General features: G+C 37.9%; 1 protein-coding gene across 4 annotated transcripts in view; it reads left to right on the top strand.

The window, feature by feature from the left end:
* The window catches only part of SLC10A7 (solute carrier family 10 member 7), a 151064-nt gene that overhangs the window by 46388 nt on the left and 78835 nt on the right, over positions 1 to 25841 (top strand). For all 4 annotated transcript variants that reach the window (XR_006165687.1, XR_006165686.1, XM_042796978.1 and 1 more), the window contains exon 5: positions 4313 to 4351. Coding sequence is in view for 2 of the 4 variants with exons in the window: in XM_042796978.1 (XP_042652912.1) it covers positions 4313 to 4351 (39 nt within the window). In the remaining 2 variants the exon portion in view is untranslated. The remainder of the gene's footprint in view (positions 1 to 4312; positions 4352 to 25841) is intronic.

Raw genomic sequence — 25841 nt, forward strand, 5'->3', positions numbered from 1 at the left:
TGGGTTTTGACCCAGGTGTTCCAAATATTGTCAGTGTATCTTCTCTTCTTCTTTAATGTAGTCTTACTATATTATTATGAGAAGATATCTAGTCCATTAAACTCGAAGATAGTTTAGTTTGATACCAAAATAAAAGGAAATGGAGTGGAGTTCAGAATGTATTCTGTATTTAATGCTCTCAAAACCTTATCGTGCTTGTTTGATTTGCTGCCCAGTCGCATGTGCTTGAATGCTGTGTGACTTGCTGCTGCATTTGGGTACCGACCCGTGGGGAAGTGCTCAGCCCCTTGCTTGTGGCTTTGCCTTTTTCTTCTGTCTATTACTAGCCTTTGTTGCTAAGAGGACTGTCTTGGACCTTGTTGCTGTTTTAAATCTTAGCAGTGTTTTCCACACATATATTCCAGGATAAGGTGGGAGATGAAGGGCTGAAGCTTTTTGCTAGGCTCAGGTATGGGAAGAAGAAAGTTTCTGTCAAGTAGTGTGAGATAAGTTTCCTTCAGAGGTGGGCTGGTTACTTCTCACTTGAAAGTGCTCAGGCCAGCCAGTCCTCCCTGGCAATGCTGACCAGAGAGAGGATTCCCTTGAGCCCAGCGGCATACAGCGTTGTCTGAAATTGTCCCTGCTTATTATTAAATACATTCATTGTTTAGTGGAGCTGGCGTGTACTACTTTAAACTCAAGTGGAGATGTACATGCTCTTCTGTACTAGCCCTGTTGAGAATACTGGCAATGACTTTCTGTCTTGTCCCTGACTTGATGTAAACCTGAATAATTGGTCTAGTTGTTACTACTGCTACTTTTGAATGTGGTCTGACCTTGCATTTCAATACATAGCTATGCATTTACCTTTTGAAAGGATCTTGCCATTGATTTTATAGAGAACTCTCCCCTAATATTAATGGTAAGTGCAATGAGCAGTTTGCAAACACATGCAAATCTGAACTTGGAGTATTATAAGGACATCTAAATGTTTTCATGTTTTACTGTTTCATTTAAGCTGACTGCAGATAGTCTGATATCTGTTGAAGCACAAAAGGAGCAAACACTAAAAAAAGTTATGCAATAATAGTGACTAATAAATGTTTCAAATAGAAAATGAAGAGCCTAGCTGTATCATGTGTCAGCACTAATGTTTATTTGTATCATCCCTCTAAGGATCTCAGAGTGCTTTTTAAGCAATGAATTAATTTTGACAATGCCCTGTGAGGTATGTAGGCAATATTATCCCTCTTGATAGAAGGGAGTTGGAAGCACAAAGTGTTTAAATTCTACAGGGTCATGCTACTAGGTACATCTAATTACAAATTGGAGCAGTTGATTCAGTTTACTACCAGTTTGTTTAAGCTGAAGCAGAGTCACACATTTAAGCCTCAGGTTTGTGGGTATGAGAAAAAATTACTTACAAATGTATTTTGCAGGAGAAATGTTTGTAAAGAAAACTGCAGCTAGAGTAATTGACGTGTAAGTCCTCCCTCACTGAGGCAAATCATCTGAATGATTATAGCTCAATTTGTGGTCTTCCTGATTTATTTTTTTTTCTTCTTTTGCCTGTAATGAGTGTTTAATCATCTGCCATGGACTGTGTCTGACATTTTAGAGAAAAAGGGAATTAAAAATTCCAAAATAGTGTACACCCGGGCCAACTGTGAATTATGACATGATTGGTTTAATACCCGAAGCATACATTTATATAAGATTGTTGTCTTAGTACCTGTTATATGTTTGAGAATATTAAAAAACCAAACCAAACCAACACAACAGAAATCTTCTGGGTGGATCAGGAGGGTAGAAAGAAAAGAAGTTTGTTGATGGCCAAAATCAACAAATCACCATCTAGTATCACTACCATAAAACTGTCTCGTATCTCTCCTTGGCACCTTTCCAGGTACAGAATTTCTCCTGGAAGTGGAATTGCAATATATTTTAAGTGAAAATTTTCATGTCTCTAGATGAACCTTAAATCAGGAGGATTGGTAGCCACTGATGTGGCTAAAACTAGATGCACAGTGTCCTTCTAAGCGTATTGGTTCTTGCCAGCTACTGCTTTGTTCTTTGTGCATTGTTGAAATGACCAGGGAAATGTTTGAGGGCTGTCTAGCACTAAAGTTATTTCTCTTGCATCAGTAGACGTGGTCTGGCGGGCTCACATGCACTGTATGCAGAGTCTGGCCTGAAACCAGCTTCTGGTAGGACCAGATATTTTTGAGACAGGGAGGTAAGTTTAGCATGTTGGGGAGGAAAGATCTACTTTTTACACTCTCTGCTCATTTTATGTGGACTTCACGAGCTTTCCTGAAGAGGGTGATGGATACAGTTCTTTATAGCAGCAGAAATGTAGCTATAGCTCTGCACACAAAATCTGCATGGGGAAGAGGGGACCATTAAGTTTCCTCCCAGCCTTCTGCTGCCGAAGTAGAGCCCAGATGCTTCTGTCTTTCAGATCTTAACAGTTGATTTACACTTATATAGCGAAGACTGTTTTGCAAGGGAGAGATCTTTAAGTGAGCTTAAAAATGCAAGTCTAGGTCCTCCTTCATGGATTCAGAGGCAGGATGTAAAAGGGACCTTTCTGCATCTTTATCAGATTGAAGTGGTCAAATGTAGTCAGTCTGTGTAAAAGATTGGCACATATCCAACAAATACCAAAGAGACTTGATGAACCTGACAGGTTTTTTGATACAATGCTAATAGGGACTTTAAGAGGGATATATTAACAAAAGATATTTGCAAGGTGCATCTCCTGTATTGAAATGGATCCCTTGCAGTAGGTTTATGTGCATGGGTGTAATGTTTGTCTCTTTTGCCACATGAAAGTATTGGCTGCACAGCTTCAAATACAAGTAGAAAATCCTCATTTAATTCACACTTGTTGAAGAATTGTTTTAAGTAGGACTCACTCTTACTTTCAGCTGTGATCTCTGGCAAGAGGAGCTGTTTGGACTTGTGCCTCTTTTTTATGTTCAAAAAAGGAATGCTGATGAGGAAGAGGTGTTAAAATATGTTACTGTAGTTTACAACTGTCAACTATAATGTTTTATTTAGCTGTATCTATTCAGATGCTCCCTTTGCAACATGGAGTGCCATATGCCATTGTCCCTGTTAGTAAGCAAGTCAGCAAAGGTTTCCCAGTCTGCATTTGTTTTTGTATTTGGGCCACTGAGGAGCTGCGGTCCAGTGCCATCTTTTATTGATAGGGCCAGCAGAGGAGGAATCTAATGAAATTATCAAAGCTTTGAATTAATTATGAACTTGAATAAGAAAGCTAAGCTCTCTAGAGCCAAGGATCTCATTACCCATTCATTTTCATTGCATCCTCTTATGGAGCAGAAGGCAGGTTCAGCTACAGCTCCTACCCTGATTTTGGACTTTATTCAAACTTGCTAAACTCACTAGCATCCACTTGTTATTAATCTGCGGCTGGAAGTGTCCAGGGTGATTAATTTGACTCTGCTCTAAATCTTCATGTAAATGGTAGATTTCCCTCCTCCCTTTCCTCTTACCTTTGCTGTGTGGCTTTTCATCATCAGACTGGCTGCCATACAAGAGTTTCTGTTCTTTTTTGGTAATTGGGGGAAGCTATTCAAGACTCCAGTTTTAACTTCCTGGAATTTAATGAGTTAATATTAAGAAATAATACTGCTACCTTATAATTCCTGGATTTTTAGGTAAGCACAAACACTTCTAAAGTCATTATCAAAATGATTTATTATTTTAAAAGACTATGCAGTAAAAAGTAATGATTAGACATTTTGGCCTCAGAAGTGTGGGGTTGTGGGGGTTTTTTGTTGTTTTTTTGTTGTTACTATTTTAAATTAGTTGGTCAAACTATAGAAACTCCTGATTTGTCAACACTTTATTATGATGAACAAATTAGTTTGCTTGCCTGAATAATATTCCATTAAAAATTGTTAAATTTCTATGAAAATAGTGTTTTAGTTAAATCAGATTATTTTAATTAATAGGTCAATATGTAAAAATGTTCCTGGCAAATTAGAGCAAAAGCTGCGAGACCAAGCTTCTGTGTAATATTGTTAGTTCTTGTGGATATTCCTCTTAAGTCTACCGGCAAGGATTTTCTCCTCCTGCTTTTGTCCATTTCAGCACATTATTTATGAATGCATAAACTAGAACCTATCAGTCTTCATAAGTTACAGGCCACTGGCAATTTTTTAAGCAGTGGCTAACTGCATAATGGTCTCTGTGTATGTGTGTATTTGGAGAATCTAATAGCTTGTTGGGCAGGGGAATAACATTTTGTTCTTGTACTATAGCTATTTTACCATTGGTGATATTTATCTTTTTCTCTCTTCAGGCAGCTGCTATATTTAATTCCGCTTTCGGAAGTTTTTTGGTAAGTAATGCAGTATTTATAGCAAGTGCTTTGATAGTCTTATTTTTAACAGTATCATTGGTGTGTTTGTATTTTTCACATTAGTGTTGGTGGAATTGTGCTGTTTAGCTGGCAAAAATTTGAATCATCTTTCAATTTATGTCACCTTGCCATTAAATACAGATATTACAATTCCTTGTCTTTTTGTTAAACTCTTTAGAAAAGTAATGAATAAATTGTCTCTGCTGATGGTAAATTAATAATGTGTAAGCACATCTTAATTTTCTCCTGAATGGGTTAACAGAATCTATTATTATGCAGATGTTTCAGACATGGGCATCAATATATTGATTTTTCTAATAAGGCCCATCAAATACTCATTATTTTCTATCAAGAGGCCATGGATTTTGAAAAGAAAACATGACCCAGCTGATCAGAGAGTAGATGCTAATTTACTCAGTGACTTGTCATTTGTTTAGCATATTTCACTGTCAGTGAAGCCACTCAGTGTCTCTGAGGACCACACTAAAATAGCTGGATATGGGAAAGCAATCAATCCATCTGGAAATATAACTGTTTCTGTAAAAAGCAAAACCAGTATTTGTGGCCTGATAGTCTACAAAGATTCAGAAAGAAACTGTAAAGAACACTAAACAAATATATTTATGAAGAAAGGAACAATAGGCTTCTTTTCTTGATATGTTGTTTAGAGGGACATTAATGAATATGAAATACAAATTGTTTTATATGTAGGCAAGCTACTGTGATTGTTTTATTTATTTAGGCAGCTAATAATTGAATTTGGTTTTCGTCACTACCATTTGTGCATGTTTATAAGTGTGCGTTTGTGATTCCAATCTTGTGTTCCCAAAAAGAGGACTATGATGTATAAAATGAATGAATGACAAAAGAATTCAAATTAGGAAATTAAAACTGCAAGTACAAAATAACTCACTTTATGCATATTTGTTTTATGAAAAGCTGTAATTTCAGAGTTTGAGTATGTAAAGCTGTACTTCCAAGAGAGAAAGTTGTGTGGAATTTTGAAGTTATACATTGTGCTGCTGCTTTTTTGAGGGACTAGGTTAAAGTCAGGAGGGTGGATATAAGTTTTGTGAGAATAAATAACTATGAACATTTAAAAAATACCAATTCCCAAGTACTTGTTCCTTTTTGTCATGGAGTACGTCCTCCTCCAGTGAGAAGGTACTTTCTGCCTCAAACTGTGGAATCCCAGTGTTAGAGCATCCCTTAAGGCTGTGTATGTGTGGGGCATTTTCTTTTGTTGCTTGGCATGAGCTCCAGTTTCTCTGCTGTCCCTAGCTTTCAGTTCAGGAGGTTTCCTTGAATACCCAAAGGCCTCAGTTCAGCTGTCATTAGGAGAATGTCTTTTGACTTCAAATAAGAATTTAGGCCCCAGAGCATCTGACTACAATGCTGGCTCCTTGTAAAGCAACATAAACATATTTTAATTTCTAGAACCTGTTTGTAGCTCTTTGAAGAAATCTCAGTTAAAGAAACTGAGCTAGTTTGTGTGTTCATGTAATACTCCCGATTTTGATTTTTATCTTAGCTCCATGAACTGATAATTGGAAAGTTCCATTTACATATAATTACCTCATTTCACTATTTATTCACTTCAGAGTTTTTTTGCATCTTAGAGCAGCATTGCAGTAAACATTCTTGTTTAAAAAATTCTCAGGAAAGACTTTTCAAAAATATTAAAAAGCAGCTAGAATCACACCACACACCAGCTGTTTTTTCCTAATTACAAATTTTTAAAAAATAAAATTATAAAGGAAGTAGCCACTGTTAAGTTACAAATATATACACACACTTAGATACTTATTGTGGTATTCTAGTTTGAAATCATTATTATGTAGGGAGTATGTATGTGCTACAGAAAAGAAATCATAAATACGTTTACTGAAAGCTTTGCTCTTACCAACTTTTCCAGTTATGAAGTTGATAGGATGAACTGTATGGCTGAAAATGCAATGGGGTGATAGTAGGCCAGGGACTGTAGTAAGTAGCCTGAGTTTACCAGCTTCACAGCACTGTAGGTCTACATGGCCTTTAATTGAGTAGCTCCTGAATGTCACTGGCATATGGTCACTTACTCTGTAAGTTTTCCGTGAACAACTGGTGAAGCATTGAAAACATATGTATAGTTGTTTGAAGTCAGAACTGTTCTATAAAATATGAAAATAATTGGTCCTGGCGGTGTTCTTGGAAGTTTATATTGGTGCCTAACTTACGGGCTTGGCTATAGGTAGAGATCCTATTTCCTTTATCTTTAATTCATGATGATTCTAAATCACATCTGCATTTTTCTTATTAGTGTCTAATGATACGCTGTTTGTGGATAGGCTTAGATGTAGTTATATACCTTTGTGACCATAACTATATCTAGGTCCTGGAGATAATTTGGAAGGATCTGACCATTGGCAAGGCTCCAGTTTTCCTTGTGTTCCTCATCTTACAATGTGTAGCACATGGGTGGGTTGCTGCACTCGCATGTAACCCTGACAAAGCTAGGAGGACAGTATGTTGTCTGTTCTCAGACTATGCCCTGTGGGCCAGTGCTTGTGTATGATAGTGTGAAGCAAGCTGATTTAAAAGGGCTGAAAGATGTGCTGCGCTTTTAACTCTTCTTTTTTTTTTTTTTTTTTTTTTTTTTTTTTTTTTTTTTTTAAGATTAGGATATAGTCCTTGAGAAGTGAAATTAAAATAACAGTGTAACAAAATCTCTGCAGGGAAAGGCTCATCATAATGTTAGAATGATATTAAGATGATCTTATTCAAATGAAAATGAACACATTGTGATAGGCAAAATGTAGAAATGCCCAGAAATGCACTTAGATTAAGCATCTGGATCTGTTTTTACTGGTAAGGAGATGTACAAAAACTACCAACCAACCACAAAGTAATTCCTTTTAAACTCCACCAAAGCCCATATTCGTATAAATATGCAGGCAAAACAATGCATGGAATGATCCTGTACATATTTACACTTAGTTTAATGATGTCCCAGGTCTAATTAAAACACAGTGTTTTAAAGAACTAACTGTTACAGAAAAGTGTTTTTATGTAGCTAGATTAGTAATAACTAACAATAGATGAATTCAATTTACATAAATTTCAGCCAAGAGAATATTTGGAATCATACCACAGAGGATTGCTTTGAGTTGGGTAGTTAATATCATTATCTCCTCCTCTCATTTAAACAGTTTGGTTTATAATAATTGTGAAACATAATAAGTGATTTCAGTTTTTTCCTTCTAATGGGGTTTTAATAAAATCTGATAGCGTTTTACTAATACTGGGTGGTTGGTTATTAGCAAGGTTGATATTGTAAAGCATGCAAATGCATGCTAAGGTCTGCTGAGATAGAAAACACTGAGGTAGCAGCTTCTGTTTGTCAGAGAAGATACTTTTGCACCTAAAGGCTGAAGAAGTTGTCTGGGATGCTAAGTATGGGTCTGCTGAGATTCTTAACATGGCATGCATTACCGTGCTTCCTAAGCAAATCTATTCTGCTTCTAAAAGTTGTGCTGCAACAGAACAATAATGCTTGTTAATGTCCAAAGCGCAGAGCAATAGGCTGGATACTGCGAAACATGCTGTGCTGATGGTTGTTCCATGGTGTTTGCCTGTGTGGCTCAGCTCCTTTAAGATCAGCAAAGCATAGCCTGTCATTGAGGCTGTTCTTGGACTGAAGTGGTGACACGTGCTCGGTTGAGAGGTAAACTCAGTTTACAGTAGCAATATAATGCCATGTGCATGGAAGAAGGAGAGGGCTTAAAGTCTAGAAGGGGATGTCCTCACAAAATGCTCTGCACTACTAGACTAGAAACAGTCATGTCTAATCTCTTTCTACCTCTCATTAATCTCCTTTCTGCTTGAGACAGTGGGCTTGGAAACCCATGAGAGTATCCAGCTTGTGATGTGAGTCAATGCTCTTTGGTGCCTTGGGGTTATGAACTGTAAGTGTGAAAGGAACAGCCATCAGCTTCACCTAAACAAAGAACTGTAAGCAAGATCTGAAGGTCCGTGGTGACAGGAAATCAAGAGGAAAAGAGAGGATTCAGAGGACTCTCCTCTAGTGACCATTGCATTCCTGAGAGAACAGAGCAAAGGGCAGGCAGCCAAAAAATTAAAGTGTTGGTTGAGACTTCTCCTGATGCTGGTTTGGATTAGCTCTGTTGAAACCTATGGGATGAAATAAAGCATGTATCCAGGCTACGTAAGTCAGTCTGAAGGAAGGAGCCTATTCCAGGAGCCCATCACTTCATGAATCTCCTTTGTCCAAATTAAGTATATATGATTTTGTTTTGTTTGATCACCTTTCAAAGGGGACAGAGCTGGTTCATATTGTTCAAAAACTCAAATAATTTTTGGAGCAACCACTTGGCTAATCAAATCAAGGCTAGTGTTTTTATTTACATTGTCTTCCGACTTAAAGCTAAAGCTAGCAGGGAACATGAAAGTTAGCTTCTCACATATACACAAAGCCTAGTTGGTTAATGAAAATGTATGGAATTCTTATCTACTCTGCTTTAGCAGGCATAATGATTTACACAGCCTGACAGCACTAGTGCAGCAAGTAAATGCATTAGTCACAGTGTCCATTTTTCTTGCAAATTTGTGACACAGATTTAATTATGGGAATGACCAGCAACTTACAAATCTAATTTTGGTAGGCTGAGCCAACTTTTTTATTTTAATAACAATGGATTTTTTTTAGCAATGATTTCATTACTATTTAAAGAAATCCACCCGTATGGAAATAACCAATTGGCTGAATTTATTTACTTCATTTTACCTTAATGGATGTTGAATGGTTGAAGTTTATTTATTTTATTTTTTTTTTATTATCACTTTATTTTAGTTGTTTCTAGGATAAATATCCTTATCTGGCTTAATTATGTCTAGCACAAACATTGTAAATATTTTTCTAAAATCAAGCAAATGTTTGTATACCCCTTTGTTCCCTCTTAATTGTGTCTTTGCAGTACAAAAAAGGGCAGAAGAGTCATCTGGGATTCCCTTTTTACTGTGCTATCTGTTTACAAGAAAATCTTGCCAAGAAGTGTGTTCACAACAGGTGCTGAATTCTAGATTCAGTCTTGTTTAATTTCAAAGCGGAGCTGCTTTATGGTGCGGCACCGCATTCTTAGAAGTGGTCTCCTCTTCCTCTGTGAAGCAGTACAGTGGGGCTGCTGGGCTGTGCTCCGAATTTGATTTGTGTAGTTCTCAAAATCCTGATGAAGTTCTCCCTGTTAATCAGCCACCTGGGAAGCCACCTCAGACTTGAAGGATGGGTTTTTGCATGAGTGGAAGGGGATGGTGTATCTCAGCAGCAGTGAGTTTTTGGACCAGATATTATGTGCCTGGCAGGAAGAGTTCAGATTCTGTGGAATTTAAATAATCTTGGGAGCCAGTTATGTTGCCTTACTGTAACTTTCTCTTATTTTGTGGCTGCTGCTTGGTTTTCTCATTGTTATTTACAATCCTCATTTTGATTTCTGCTAGCTTGATTTGAAATCTCAGTGTCAGTTTGGGCATCATCAGGTGCTTCCAGATCTGCCAAGTAACATATTGTACTGTGTAGGCCTTCACTCTTGTTGCGCATTTATGCTTCCAGTGTGTATCATGCTCAGTTTAATACCGAAGTTTGAGTTAGCTTGTAGTTTTTTAGTACAAGCAAGGCAGAATAACAAAGCTCACTGTGACAGAGACCTGTTATCATGGGGTGAGGAAAAGAGCTCTTGGTACAGATGATTATTTTGAGGGATGGCTAGGCATGTGCACCCATCCAGTATACTCTTTTTCTCCCTCTCCTTCCCTCCCTCCTTCCCTTCCCCAGCCAACCTGACAGAGTGGGTGTCAGCTAGTTGCAGAATTTTTTACAAAAAAAACCTGAGCACCTGCTTGTCTATGAGTAATGCTGAGGTCCTTTAAAATAAAAGAGTAAGTACAAAGGTATGATAGTCAGAAAGTTAAAAATGAGATCTTGCTCCCAAGGGACTGAGAGAAATCAGGTAGGGGGGATAACAGAGTATAATAGCACCTACTGTGTGGTCTGTCTGATGACACAGTTGATTTGAAAAGACCAGTGAAGTCAGTAGGGATTTACCTGACTGGCCAGCACAGACTCTGAGAACTAGTTAACAAGTAACAGCCCTACTGCTGGTTATCTTTGAAACATTAAGGAGAAGGAGGGTAGGTAACAGTAACGAAGACGAAAGAAAAAGTGCTATTAAATTCTCAGAGTATTTTGTAGAAGGCCAGCCTTCAGTACCTGTATTTTTTTTTTTGCCAGTGGTTAAGAGGACAATGTATTGAAATCTACATAATAACAAAAAATGAAACTCTTAGCTGTTAAATGTTTATAAATTATGTGGGCTGTAGCTGATCTCAGTGCTTTCTTAGTTTTCCCGTTAGCTTTTGCTACTGAGCATTTAATTAATCTCCCTTGGTCTTATGGGACTCAAGCAGACGGTTCTTCCAAAAAAGTTTATTTGAAGGTAGCAATAAGTAGACAAGTAAATGAATCTCTTTGTATTCTTTTTGCAGCCCCAAGATAATTAACTGCTATCTTTTTAAAGATAAATATATTTGGGTATTCTGCTTTTTCTACTTCCTCATATGACAGCCAACAGTAGGTGGGATTTTTTCTTGCACCTACTTTTTTGGTCAGCAACCCCATCTAGTGCTCTTGCTTGGTGTGGTACTTGATGACTGATTTTGAGACAGTTCATTGAATCCCCCCCCCCCCCCCCCCTTTGTCATCATTACTGTTTTTATGGATTAACAGGCTCTCAGGGAAAGAAATAGCTGAGGATATATGTGCAGTAGCATTTTTTGAGTTAGTAAAACAAGCAGTGAAAGCTGAAGTTGCTGGAGAAAATTCAGAGGCAGAATTCAGGGTGTTTGTTGCAAACTGGAAAGATAGTGTGAGTTCAAGCAGCTTTATTCTTCTAGTCCAATTGTTATGATCTGGCATGTTTCTTCTGATCACATCGTGTGGGGAAACTGGAAATGAAAGTGCCTTTGACTATGGTACAGTCATCTCTCTTGTTAATGGAAATTGAATACCAAAAATTCGTAAAGAGCTTGATTTCATATTAAATTAATACCAATGAATAACAGAGTCAAAGGAGTATGTATCTTTGGTAACTATCATTTGGAGAACATCTAGAGGAGGAAATGTATGAGTCTTAATATTATATAATCAGACAATTTGTTGGATTAGTGTGTAAATCACATCTGTGCTGATACACAGATTTAGTGTGAAATCTGTTGTCTAAGATTACTTTTGCCATAATTTGTAAAATCTATCATCACCCTCTTTACTGTGAAAATACAGTATTTTTGTCAAAAGAATATACTTGTTTGGGGATATTTTTTCTGATTCTGCTTACTTTTTGTTAACAGTCAGGGCTTGAAAAAAACAATTGCACTAGAGTGGAACTTGTATGCAGATCATAATGTTGACAAGCTCGTGGTACTAGTTTGTGACGTTTTCTTGTCTTTGGTTTTGCAATGGTTTTCTGTCTTTTTACTCCAAGACAAAGAAAGTAAAATTAACAGGAAAAAATATCACTAGTTCTGTTAGAAAGTAAGATCAAGACATCCGACTTCTAGTTAAGTTGCGGAAGTTTGTATCATGGGATGATGTCATATCACTTACTTCCTATAAGTTGTAAAAATGGTTGCATTGAAAAGCTGCTCTATTTGTTTCTGACATACTTGGAGAAATATTTGCATGCTTTGTTTAAAAGTGAAAATTTACACTACAAAACTTTGAACAATTTATTTGTAAACCAAGAGATTTAAAATTCTTGCAAGTAATTAGTTGTTTCTGGGGAACCAAATGTCTGAATTTATTGGTTCTTTATGCTTGGTGGGTTGGTGCATGAAAGAGAAATTGAGAAGAGAGGCACTGTGAAAGACAATTTGGTTTATATTTTGCCCTCTCTGTAGTATCTTTTAATAGTAGACGAAGCAAAACTGCATTCCTCTAGGGCTGTGGTTGTACACAAACATGTAGTCATTTGGCCTGATTTAAGGGTAAATGTTCCCTGCAGAAAGATTTGGAAATGCACAAAATAGATAATTTTCTCCCTCCCTTTTAAAAAATTCATCAAAAGGAAATGAAAATGTTTTTAGAATCTGTTAATGTTCTCCCCCAAAGTTTTAGCTTCTGACTGAAATGGAACAGTAATCTTTCCTCTGTGCTTCAGCTTTTAGCCACCTGCATGAGAAAAGTATGTGTTGGGGTGATGGCAAATGGTGAGAGAGAAATCATCCCCTTATTTGGAACAGGGGTATTTAAACACCTGTCTCCCGCTTCATTAGTACTTTGAACTAGGGCTGCTGCAAGGAGTCATTTCACCTGGCATCTGTGTTTGTCATAAAATACAGTTTGGTATGCTGAGGAGTCACCTACATGGATGCATTAATCCATAATGGATCATGGCGCTCTTTCTGTGTTGACCAAATGTGGGTTCAACAGCTGGCAAGAGTTGAATTTTAGGAAACAGTATGTATGTTTTGTGGCATACCTTTACAAAAGGCAATACCACTGCTGTATCATTCTATGCAAACCTTCTTTTACCTTAAGTTGGCTGTATGGGGGACGAAAAGTATCCAAAACATATTAATTTATTACGCTTCTTGATTTTTGGCCTAGAATGGGTTAAAGCTCTTCTTGCATTTGGATGGTTTTTTTCTGTGGTTCTTCTCTATCAGACCTAGCAGTGCTTGTTCAAAAGCCAGCAGTCTGCAAATAGGCAGTCCTCAGTTTCCCGGGGTAAAAACAAGAGGGGCATCATTATTACTGTAAGTTGAGTGGCTGGAAGCCATTCCACTTGCTGTCAGGGTGACAAATACTGTCTTAATGGAAGTGCCAGAGGTTAGGTCAAAAGCTTTCGCAAAGTCTTTAACTCAACTAGCAAGGAAGGCATGGTTATCATAAAACTGGAGCTTCCTGTGGAAATTTGTACTTGTTTATTATTTATTGTTGGCCCTTTAAAAGGCAGTTTCGGGAAACCATCCTGACCCTTCAGTATGAGACAGCAGTAGTTCATGAATTTTTTTTGAATGGCTGTACTTGTGTTGTTGCTGAGGCTCCCTTCATTATTATTTTTCATTAGCTTCTTTCAAAGTATCAAAACAACCCTCAGCTTTCATCCTGAATGCCACATATTTGGAAATACCAGTTATTGTGAAGGAGGAGGAGAAGTATTTTAATTAATGGTCTCTCATTACCTGGCTTCTTTTAGCTGTTCTGACAATGGAATAGATATTTCATTTTGACTTTATGTAAAAACAACAACAAAACCAAACCAAACTAACCGAACAAAAAAAAAATAACAAAAAAACCCCAAAGCCCCAAAAAACTACTCTCAACAAAACCCAGACCATTTTGGAGATAATTCCTTTGCCTGCCTCAAGGCTCAGGCTTGCTTATACAGTTTATCACTTTCCTGGCATGACGCGTGAGCAAATGCACCTCCCAGCATTTTCTTTAGTCCTCTTTCATTCCAATTCTCCATCTACCTACCCCTCGTTACTCTCCTGTAATGATAAGTAAATTATTTATTTGAGGCTTCTACTTTTTAAAAAATATTATATCACAAAATTGCTTTTCTAAAGTATTTTCTGAATATAACTCTGGTGTAAGGGCTTGTTGCAAGAATGGTTACATGATGTCCTTTCTTGTTTGGTTGGTGGAAGATCAGATTAGATGATCATCTGACTTTATCTGTGAAAAACTCAGCATGCTGTACTAAGTGGGGTCACACCCTGTAAAGACTGTATGTGAGCTCTGTCAGAGTGAAACATTTGAAAATTTGCTGTTTGTTACTTCCCAATAAAAATAATTCTTTTGATTTGTATATAAATGTGGTGACAATGTCAAATAGAAAATCTTGTATGTTAATATATGAAGATGGCTGTTTCTATTTTTTTATACACCGTGCTTTATATTATCTTTTGGTTTTCAACCAAAATCTTGAAAGCTCAGTATTGGACGCTTTCACTGGATGCCTTTATTCTCCTAGTGTTGAACTTGACAGAGACCATGCATGACTGGGAACAGCTTTTTTTGCCTGCCATAAACCCACTGGATGAAAGCTGCGTGTGGTTTCACCAACTCTGCATACTCTTTATATATGACTTTGTACTGCGGTATGATACAGGTGCTAGCGTTGATGCCCACCTGAGTGGAACAGTCCCTCTAGCTTCTTCCTCCTCGTGCATTTGAGGCATATGCAAATAGCCTGAAAATGCACACCTTGTCGTGCCTCATTGCTTAATTGTGTTCTAGTTTCTTTCTCGCATTTTTACTACTGTATGGAAAGTGAACGTTAACTATTTGAAGAAGTATATTACTTAGGATTAGATAACATTATTAATGTGAAAGCTAGGGTTTTTAAAAAACTCAAACCTTTTAATAAAATGGAATGTCAAATATATGAGCGTGTATTTCAAGAAATGATCAAAAAACATGTAAAAAGTTTCATATCCTTTATAAAGTCAAATAATTATCCACCATCATATAATTTTTTGTTAGATGGACAGTACAAAGATGAAAGAAAATTTTATAGATAACATTGCACTTCACAGCTGACTGAAGCAGGTGTTAGAAATGCAGATTAAGTATACTGACTAAAGACTATATAAATTTGAAGTGAAAATGCCATTGGACTACTTTCAGTGCTCTGAACATGTGAAGTTCCAGATAGTTAAATTATTGATTTTATTGTGTGAGATATTGCAGCAGTTAGGGTGAAGGTCCTTGTGCATTTATGATGTTTTTTTTTTTCTTCACCATAATGTTTTTAATGGTACATGATGAGCAGCTAACAGAATTTGCTTCATTATGTAAGTTTTGCTGTGGAAAGAGAGTGCATAATGTGTCTATATATATATAACTCCATAATATAAGTTTATTTGCCAGTGAAGTGTTTTACAGGAACATGCAGTGCAAACACACAAACCTGGGTAAATACAATTTCTATAAATGAAGGAGACTGAATGTTAGTAGTGTTGCTGTACAGAGCCACAGACACTGTGGAATTTGTGGTTGATCCTTCATCACACTCCTGTGGAAGTGCTGTAAAGGTGTTAATTTACAGTTCATTCTTTTCTGGACTTCATAGGCTTTGTGTGGCCATTATGCTTCATGATACACAGATGCCTGACTGGTGTGGATGGTGTGAAACTTGTTAGGGTTTTGGTAGGAAGACATTGGGAGAGGGGTGAGGGTGTTGTGTTTTCTTCCAGCAACTCAGTAACCTACTAATAAACTGTACTAGCCTGTGAATTTAATTTTGTCATGACTTATCAGGTGCCTGGAGCTAGTAATCAATCTGTAGGAGGTCTAATTCTCAGATAAATTAGAATTGGAAGTGGATTGGGAGATAGAATCTCTTAAAGAAAGTGAGGAGCAGTACTAAGGCCCTTGCTCAGCATGAGGGACAGTCAGTTTTCTTCTCACTCTGGACTGTTGTGAGAAGAGGGTGGTAGGATCCCCGCAGTAGCCTAACGTCTGGCTAACAGGGGAGACAATAATAGGGATGTGGTGTTGTCCTCCATCACCTAGAATGCCTGCAAGGGAAGGAGAGATTTTGCAGGATTTTTTCTTAGTAAGTAATCCCTGGATCTGCTAGTTCTAAATGTATGTTGTCATGAAAGAACTGCTTATTTTAAAAATAAACAATATTGCTTTGTCCATCAGCTAATGGGGTGTGGTATTTGCCTTGGCAGCAGTTCTGCTCTGGCCAGAGGAACTAGTCCATAGTATGTAAATATAAATATCTTGTATATATATGGTTGAGAAAGCTTGGTTGTAATGAGTGGGACAGATATTCAAGTATCTGTCCAGTGCTTCCTGGGTGATAAGCAGCATGCAGCTGGCAAACTGGTCATTAGAAATTTGAAAAGGCTAGAAGTGGTTGTGTTTTGCATGTATTTTTTTTTTCCTTGAGAAGAACAAATAAATCCCAGATGTTTCACCTTTTTCCATGCACATATACTTAGATCTGTTTCTCTCTTGTAACCACCCATAGGCACCTAAACTTAGCTCTGTTTCTCTCTCATTTCTGATAACTGGTGCTTAGAGACATGTATTTTTGTTCCTTAAGTGATGGTCATTGTATCTTTCCCTGTGCTACAGAATTGAGTTCCATGTAGTGGGTGCAAAATCATATGAAGTCCTATAAAGTCTCCAGAAAGACCACCTGGTGCATTCATAATACAGATAATGCACTATAATGAAGTAGTTAGCAAAATAACAGTGTAAATTTTACTCTAATCTTAACTCATATATGGCATTTCAGTACGATTTTTCTGGTCATTGAGTAACAGTTTCTATCTATCTTCCTTATTTCACAGGCCAATTAAAACAGAGCAAAAGACTACAGATAGTTCATTTTATAGACTGTGTGGTGACCCCAACAAAGAACTGTTACATGAATTCATGTGTAAAATGTATTTATTACTGTTGCTTTTCATATTTTTAGTAGGTAGTTAAAACACAAGCTAAGAGCATCACTGTAACGTAAACAGCTTGCAAAATAATAAAATCTAGATGAAGCCTAATATTTATAGAGTACTGCCTTATTGCTTAGTGTAGTCACTCAGTAAAAGTACAAGTATGGTTTTGCTGTACATTTTTTGTTTTTTCTTCTTTTGTCCCCTCCTAATTACAGTGTGGGCTTCCCAGCAAAGCTGGCCTGTCTGCCATTTTGTCTTCCAGTTCCAAAATCTGATCAATATGTATACATTTTGAAGTTGGAAAACTAAAACAGAATTTCATCATTTTTGTCTCAGTTTGCTTACCCTGAAGCAGAGTTAGTGGGGGGCTGATCCTCCCCTCATTCATAAAGGTCTATCAAAATGGGATAAGTCACTCCAAAGACATTTGGAAAAATATATTATCAGAGTCCTACTACATCAAACTATGGCAGAATTATTGTACCATAAATGCTTTCAAAGCATTATGCTGGCTCCTTTTTTATTTTTCGATCTGATTTCTCTTAACTCTTGGGATTAAAATTGTTATGCTAATTCAGACAACAGCACAGTCCAGTGCCAGTTGAACTTGTGTTGAGAACATCTCGAGCCAATGTTAACAAATAATATACAGGAAATTTTATCATCTATAATATATGGAAGAAGGTATAATTTGTTTTATTTGCTGTTGGAATTATTTTAAAAGCTTTTAAAAACAGCCTCTTCCAGATAATTATTGTGCTTTCTTTTAGGGGGAGAGAAGGCCATCAGTGATAGGAAAAAAAAAAAAAAAAATCTTACCAATCACTTTTATAAAGCTGTTCAAGCACCCTAGGTTAGTGTGATAGAGATTAAGACTTCTAGGAACATGTTTTGCTGCAGTGGTAGTCACTGTCTCTAGGCTGTCCAGATGATAAATTTTTGGTTTATATATAAATTACATATTATATAATATATAAGAAATACACAATAGTTATATAGATGAATATATAAATAATATATATAAATAAATATATATAAATTATATATACTTGGTGCATGGATTTCTTAAAACCTTGTCAGAGTAAGGAGGAGTTTCTTCCTCTTTGGAGATCTAGCAAGAGGGAGATCCATCAGTCGTCAGAGTTCAGTCAAGCACTGACATGTCCAAGCAGATTGAAAAGAGGTTTGTGATGGAGAAGGGTTTTGGGACTGGAGAGTGAGAGGTCTAAATTAAGATGATATATTGAAGAAGCATAAACGAGAGAGGATTGGCAGACCTCAGTGGAGTGCTTGGATTGTGCTGGCTTTGGTGCAGAAGGAAGATCAGCAAGTTCTGGGTCAGGCTGGGCTGGGGTTACCCTGAGGTAGCCCCTTCCTGGCACCTCCTGTTTCATGAGGAGGATGCACACACCGCAACTGTCCTGCGCATTCCCCCTGCATGATTGCCACACATCCTCTGCCTATCTGGTGTCCTCGCTCCCGTGGTTTCTTCTTGTCATCAGAAATATGGGGAGCCTTGTCCAAGTAATCATTTGAGAGCCAACACTAATGTGATGTGTTTAAGCTAAGATGGGAACATAGCTCTTCAGGGTGTTAACATTAAGTAAAAGCTGCTATAGTGATAAACTTCAGAATTAGATTTTCCAGACTGATTCTGTTACAAATATCCCAAAAGAAAAGTAATTGTTTTATGACATTATATGATAAAGTTCTTGAGCTGAACTCATAGGGAGTTCAGTTTTCTTGGATAATCAGGCAGTAATCTTGTAGAGCCCTTGGACACTCTCCTCCAGGTTTTACAGGGAATATCTTAAGTCATGGTGAAAAGCTATGAGATGCTGAGGCGTGCTTTGTGCCATTAAAATTCTTTCTGATCACCTATGCATTCATGGACTGAAATATTATTTCAGTGGGGAGTTAGCAAGTTAAAGAAATATTTTGAGGTACTTTCCTGGGTTTATAAGTACTGCGTTAACGTCCCTAGTGCCCGAGCTTTGTAATGGAGCGTTGGTCCTTCTACTACTCGGGAACTGTGGTGAACATGAAGTTGTGCATGCCTGGCATAGTGAAGGTGCAATGTGGGTGTATTAAAAGCATGCAGACAGAACTGTTTTTGAAGTTTTTTCTGAAAATTATATTTTAAGAATTAGTGCTTGGTTATAAAAGGAAGGTTTTTCTTGCCTGATTGTTTTGAACTCCATTTGAGCTTACTTCCATTCCAGAATGGAAGTGTGGAAAATTGCTATGCTAAATTAGAACACAAATACACTTGTTACAGTGTAAATGTGTCTGTACCTTAGTTACCGTAGATTAGCAATTGCACAAATGCCTGAATTTAGTTTATATGATACAAATACCATAAGAGTTTCAAATGGATGTGTTCTTTCTGTGCTTACCATTGGCATGTGCAAAAGGGGATTTTTGCACAGTGATCTAGTAGTTGTGCACATAACTGACTTTTACATACAGAGCTATTAGATTTGCACTTAAGAGTATAAATAACTGAGTCAAACATACAGTTTTATCTGCTTAGGCCATAATCTCATACAGTGTCAGTGCTTACAGTAGCATCTTGTGTGGATAAAACTACTATTAGGAGCTGGATTGCTGATATCCATCCCATTTTACAGTGTGTTGTACACCACTGTACATGCCTGAGTAATAGAAACGGGGAGAGAAGAAACCTTTTCAGTACAAATCTTATGACAGTATCTTTTTAGATTCTGGGAATTTTTTACTAGAAATACTCAGAGTTTTTATTGTGTAAATTACAGAAGAAACATTCCTGAAGACTGTAAGAAAGAACCCTTCTTTTCCTCTGCATCATGATAAATGTAGCAATTGTGTGTGTATACTAGAATAGATCATATTGAACATCCCCTGAGCTCCGTTTGCAGACAAGTCCTATCTCCACCATGACAAAATTCCCATAAGAGATTAAATTATTAATGCCCAGGAATCTGCGGGGTTCAGCAGATATGTTCAACATTATTGATGGCAAACTTTATCCCTTTATTCCTAAGACACATAATGAAATAGGGAGTCCCTCAAATAACTGCATTTCGTGTTTAGGCTAATTTTGTAGAGGCCGGTGGGCTTTGCTTTAATGTGTGTAAATACAATTTTTCTCTTTTACAGCAGATTGTGTGGTAGATGGGAATGAGACTGATTTGGCACTAATTTATGAATCCTTCTAGCATTCTCTGTGTGCTGCACCCTGTGCAGGCAAGATGCTCTAATTACACTTGCTCTATATAATGGGAGCTTTTAATGACAATTACTGATTGTAGTTACGGATGTTTAGGGACCATTTTTTCTAGCTTAAGATGATGTATTGACTTCTACAAGAGAAGACTTTTATTTTCACTTTATGCAATATCTTTCCTTCCTGCCCCCAGCCTTCACAACTGATAGGCTGACTGGTGAAGCTGTTAAAGTGTAGCCACAGAGAATTAGTGTTCAGTTAACTTAAGGAAATATTTTCACTGTCTTTTATTTCTGAACTCAAATCTACACATTCACATGTTCTTTTTAGTAGCAATTTAGTATTTGGAGTGATGTTATACAAGTTGCATTTGTTTCATATAGCAAGATAAAACTGTACTTCACACTGAATATGTCACTGCCATGTTAAACAAAAACACAAAAGCCTAATTTTCTCTTATTGTACTTGTATAAATGACAGTTTAATATGAGGCTGTTGATTTTAAATAGGAGTAGGTTTAATCTTTGTTCCAGTTCTCAATTAATTATAGTGGAAAACAGTGAGTCCACTCACAGTCCCAGATTGCAGAGTTGCTTTGCATAGGGCCTGCTCACTTTGAAGTAAGACTGTGAGTGTAGTTCTCCTTGACTGTTGTCTTTAAATATAAATACAGATTTGGGCACCTTCTAGTTTAGCGTTCACTTGAGAAAGCGAGCTATCAATGACTGAAAGATCAGTTTAACACTTGTGAGACAGTTTAAAAGATTTATTTTTATCCCCCTTTCACGTTCATTTACTAGTTTTGGGGGGGGTTAGGGGTATCTGTCTTTTTTTTGGTTCCTGCTGCTTGCAGTCTTGTATTGATACGAGAAGCTAAGCCACCTTGTAATTCCAGGGAAGCAAAAGAGAACAGCACTTATACCTGTTCTTTCCCACCCATCCCCTGCAGCTTGCCATGCCTTCTGTTGTCCTAACGCAACTAGCAGTGGGATGGGGCTGTAAGACAGACTTGGTTTGAGTATTAAAATAACCCTTTCTATGTCTGTTGTGGCTTTATTTTGCTTTGTCCTGTTTTAAATCCTGACCATGGCAGTAGTCTGGTTTACCGTACAGCTGCCTTAAGTGAGAAGGTGGTATTCTAGGAGGTGGGAGCGGAAGTAAAAGGTTGAGTGGAGGAGAAAAGGGAATGGCATTTACAGCTGAATGGCAGGTTCTGGAACTCATTTATAGCTAAAGACAACACTTAGGTAATCAGGCCATAAGAAAGATTGTCTATATACTACTTTGTGGTCTACAAACCCTGAGACCTTAAGTCTGATTTCAATATTTTACTAATAATATTTATATATACTTCACATTTATTTGCTGATTCTGCTAATGTGGTAACAAAAGGCTTTCATCAAGTCAGTTCAGGTCTTCAGTAGGAGCCAGCACTTCCACTGTGTGGCACAGTTTTCAGGAGTCTGAAATTAGAGGCTTAATTTGTCATTCTGTTAGCACAATGCGTCATTGCCTTCTCAAAGTATTGGGTGTATGCAGATGCTTTATGACTGAAGCATTGCAGAGTCTGATGTCATATTTGGGTTCATACTTTTGGACCTACTTGGACAACCAAAAGTGCACAGATAGTAGCTGATATAGTCTGGTTAAACATAAAACAGCAATCGTCTCCTAGGACTAGTAATAGAAAGAGAAAGTCCTACTTCCCCATGTTCTGGCATTGGTTTATAAATAGTTGTGTGACTGGCACACAGCATGTGTTGTGTTTTGCTGTTTAGGCTGATTGACCTGTGCCTAAGACAAAAATGGAGCAGGTCTGGATTGCAGTCAGCACGAGCAGACACCAGCCTGCTGTGACTGCATCCAGTCTCTGAATCCCACAGGCTTACATACCCCTGGGTATAGACTGTGATTAGTTTTGCTTCCTAGTAGAGGACCTTTGAGTTACACCTTAGGTTATGCTTGCTCTTCTTCTTGAGTAGAGGAAACCTGGCCCCAGGCATGGCACTGGGATCTTAGTCCAGAGATCAACAATACACAACATGAGTGCCAAAGAAGAATGTGAGTAGCACACACAAGGTCAAGTGCTGTGAGGCACAGCATCTTAAGAGCTGTCTGGGAAAAGTGACAGCTCCCAGTTTCTGTTTCCCAGTTAAACTCACAATTACTAGAAATTGCAAGAGCCTCACACAAAAACAGGATTATCAGCATCTTGCTCTTGAAAAGGAATGGATCTGGACTGCGGAGTTTCTGAATAGACTTGCATCTCTGTGAGCAGGCTTAGCCTCTGATTTTGAAAGTCAAAATGCAGCCTTAAAGAACGCCATACAAGGATTTTGGGCCGGGCTTAGCCAACTTGTTCTCTATGCTGATAGTTGTTAGTCTATCTCACATGTTCTCTGCCCTTATCTAGTGAGGAGGCTTTTAATTTTCTAATTACTCTTAGCAGGAACCACTTGTCAGGAAAGCAAAGAATCATGGACTTCAGAAAATTATTTTCTTATTCATAAATCTTATGCAAGGAGAGAGTTACCCCTGGGTAACGACAGACTCTCATTCCTTTGTTCTTCTGTCACTGCTTCTGGGAGTCTTGCATTTGTGCCAACCAGTTTTTCCAGCCTTCTTGGCTCAGCGGGCATATTTTTTGACATTGTTCAACTTCTCTTGATTACAATAGAACCAGCCCTTTCAAAACTGGCTGGTTCCCAAGTCCCTCTGTGTGCTGCAAACTGGGTGATGATTTCAGCTCCCAGCCCATGTCTTCATTTCCAGTATTCTCTTCCCAAACCTTCCAGCTCTGTGTAATTCAAAGTCCATGCCACAATTAGTGGAAAATATGCTGTTGTACTGGAGAGGAGTCCTTCTGCACTGGTGTGTCCTGTTCGCTCTGTGGCCACACCGTCCCCTTGGTGTGAGGCCTCTGTAGCACGGGGAGGCTTCTGGTTGTGTTGGCAGAAGGTGGTGGTGGTCAGCGTAATGGTGGTAGCACTGTGGATTGTTAGTTGAAGCTCTCCTCAACGATCATCCCTAATGCACAGGCAAAAAAAGTGTATCCCAAGAACTGCAGAATCACTGGGAGAGTTATTGTGTATGACATCGTATTTGGAAGAAAATTTATTTTTGAAGCTTATAGCCTTATTTTTTTTTTACATTGGTTAATGACAGTTTTTCCTCTTAAGGAGGACCAAAAAATATGTCTGAAAAGATGAAACTGAGTGTGAGAGGCATGCAGGGATTTACTATGATAAGAGAAAAACACTTCCAAGTAAGTCACAAGTGAAGGTAGTAAACTTACCAAACATCTTGGATGTTTCATCTCTTCTCTATGGATCTGTCAAACCTTTCATTATAACTGGGGAGTGATTAAAAGTTGTTTCTGTCTAAAAAGATATGGTAGCCTTTTCAGGGAATTAGTTGGTGAGCAGGTTTCAGGTTATATCCTTTGCTTGTCAGTGTAACTATAGACTGTTAGGTCAGGGGCTGTTGGTTTTTACAGTGCCTGCTACAGTAAGATCTTTCTGTGGGGTCCTGCAGGAGACCTGGGTGGTGCAAGTTTTATTTTGTACAGCCCTGAGCAATGATGAAATAGCTGGGAGAGGAGTATTTTGTGGGCTGCTTTGGGTAGAATTTCTGCAGTAAGTCAAACCAGAGCCACTTTACCATGCACTTGGGATCATCAGAAATGCACTGGTTTCAATTAGGTTGTTTAGGTGAATGGAACTACAAAAGTGAAAAAACATCAAACAGGACAATAAATGAACTTTTAAAAGAGGTGTTGTGATTTGGGAGCTAATCTTGTTTGGAAAAAAAAAAAAAATAGGGTCAGAAAAATGGGTTTGAAAGTGGCCCAGAATGGGCATTAGGTATTTTTGTGTGTTTCAGTGATGACATCCCAGCTGTTCGCTGGTGATTGCTGCTGCCTGGCAACATTAAAGAACACTAAACTTCTCACTTTGCTCTTGCTGCTTTGATAAAGCAAGCAACGTGTTTCAAATGATGCAGTTGTGTGGGATTAAACTCCACGTTTCAAATAAGGGATATCTTTTCCTAAATGTGCTTACTGGTTCGCTCCAAGTTACCTTGTTTTTGAGGATTCTTTTGGTAGACAGAGGCAGGGTGCTCAGAATGATGAATGCTTCTGTCCAGTGACTGTCAGGGTTTTTTTTTACAGCCGCTTTGTATTTTTTTGCTTTTATTTCTTAACAGCACATTCAAAAGGGAAGTGTGATCCAGCAAAATGGTATTTCTTTTTATTTTCTCTCTCTTTTTCTTTTTTTTTTTTTTTTTTTAAAAAAATCTGAGGTGCAATTCCTCACTGACTTCTCTGGTGACAAAACCAGTTTAAGAGGTGACAACCCTGCTTTCCACTCCTCTCATGCTGCAAAAAAAGGTGCCAACACTTTGGTTTCTTGGGCCATGTTTTAGACCAGTGCAGTAGAATGAGCTGAGTTAAAAAATAAAAACCTGGGGTTTATTTCCCCCACTTGAATCACGTCTGTGATCCATTTAGAAGTGGTCTCGTGTATGCCTGAAGAAGAGGAGGTGGTTAACTCTGGCCAAAGGAGAGGAGGCTTAGGATAACAATTTATTAGTCAGCTTTGCTAGAGGAGACTGAAGTGAAGCCTTGCGTAAACTTAAAAGGTAGAAATCTGCCCTGATGAAAATCCATAGAAAAGGTTGTTCTGGTGCCAAAGTGCAAGGTTTCTTTAATGTTTTGTGACAGAGGAGGGTTAGGAGAAGTTGCTTTTTTGGTAGTGTTTTTGTTTGTTTGTGGGTTGTTTTCTTTTTTTGGTTTGGTTTGGTTTTTGGTAGTATATTTTGAAGTTTATCTTGTCAATTATTGAAGTACTCCAAGCTACCGGGGCGGGGGGTGGGGGGGTGGAACATTAGGCGAGCATCTGTTTTGTATCATACTCTTATAACTTGTATTGACCTTATTGTGCTCAAGGAGGTTGTAGTGAGGTGGATGTCGGTTTCTTCTCCCAAGTAACAAGTGATAAGATGAGGGGAAATGGCCTCAAGTTGTGCCAGGGGAGGTTTAGATTGGATATTTGGAAAAATTTCTTCACCTCTTGGTTGTCAGGCGTTGGAACTGGCTGCCCAGGGAAGTGGTTGAATCACCATCCTTGGAGGGATTTAAAAGATGTTTAGATGTGGCACTTGGGGACATGGTTTAGTGGTGGTCTTGGCAGTGTTAGGTTTACGGTTGGTCTCGATGATCTTAAATGTATTTTCCAAACTAAATGATTCTATGATATTACATTCCAGTCTTGAGATCTGAGTGTAGTTAGAAAACTGGAAATGCTATAAGCTCATACACTTACTCTTATACAGTCTTTCTGATAATGTCCTTCTCATGGCTCTACTGGATTCCTTCCCCGTACCACATGACAAATTGTGTACAGAATATTCTGTCTTTCCATTACTCAATGAATATTTTCCCAGCTGGAGAAATGTTACAGCTTTCAAACCCCTTTTGCTTGAATGGAACCTCTGCAAATATTTTTAAGATAAGATTACTTGAAATAAGTTACTTTTCAAATGTGCTAACGTTAAGAATTGAGATGCAAAAAGATACCAAATGGGGATATGAGTATAAATAGCACTGGTAATATATTGTCAACACTGCCTTTTTTTTTTTTTTATTATTGTAGTTATTTAAGATCTTCCAGTTGCATTTTTTAATATCTGTGAGATATGCCATACAGTTTGGTAGTGAAGTTAAGACTTGGTAATGCTTCTAAGGCACATGGATATTATGGAAAGGGTCCAGAAAAAGCCTGTTAGAGTACTCGATTC

This window comes from Tyto alba, unplaced genomic scaffold (genome assembly GCF_018691265.1).
Source record: "Tyto alba isolate M040663 unplaced genomic scaffold, T.alba_DEE_v4.0 Super-Scaffold_23, whole genome shotgun sequence".
NCBI classification, from domain to species: Eukaryota; Metazoa; Chordata; class Aves; order Strigiformes; family Tytonidae; genus Tyto; species Tyto alba.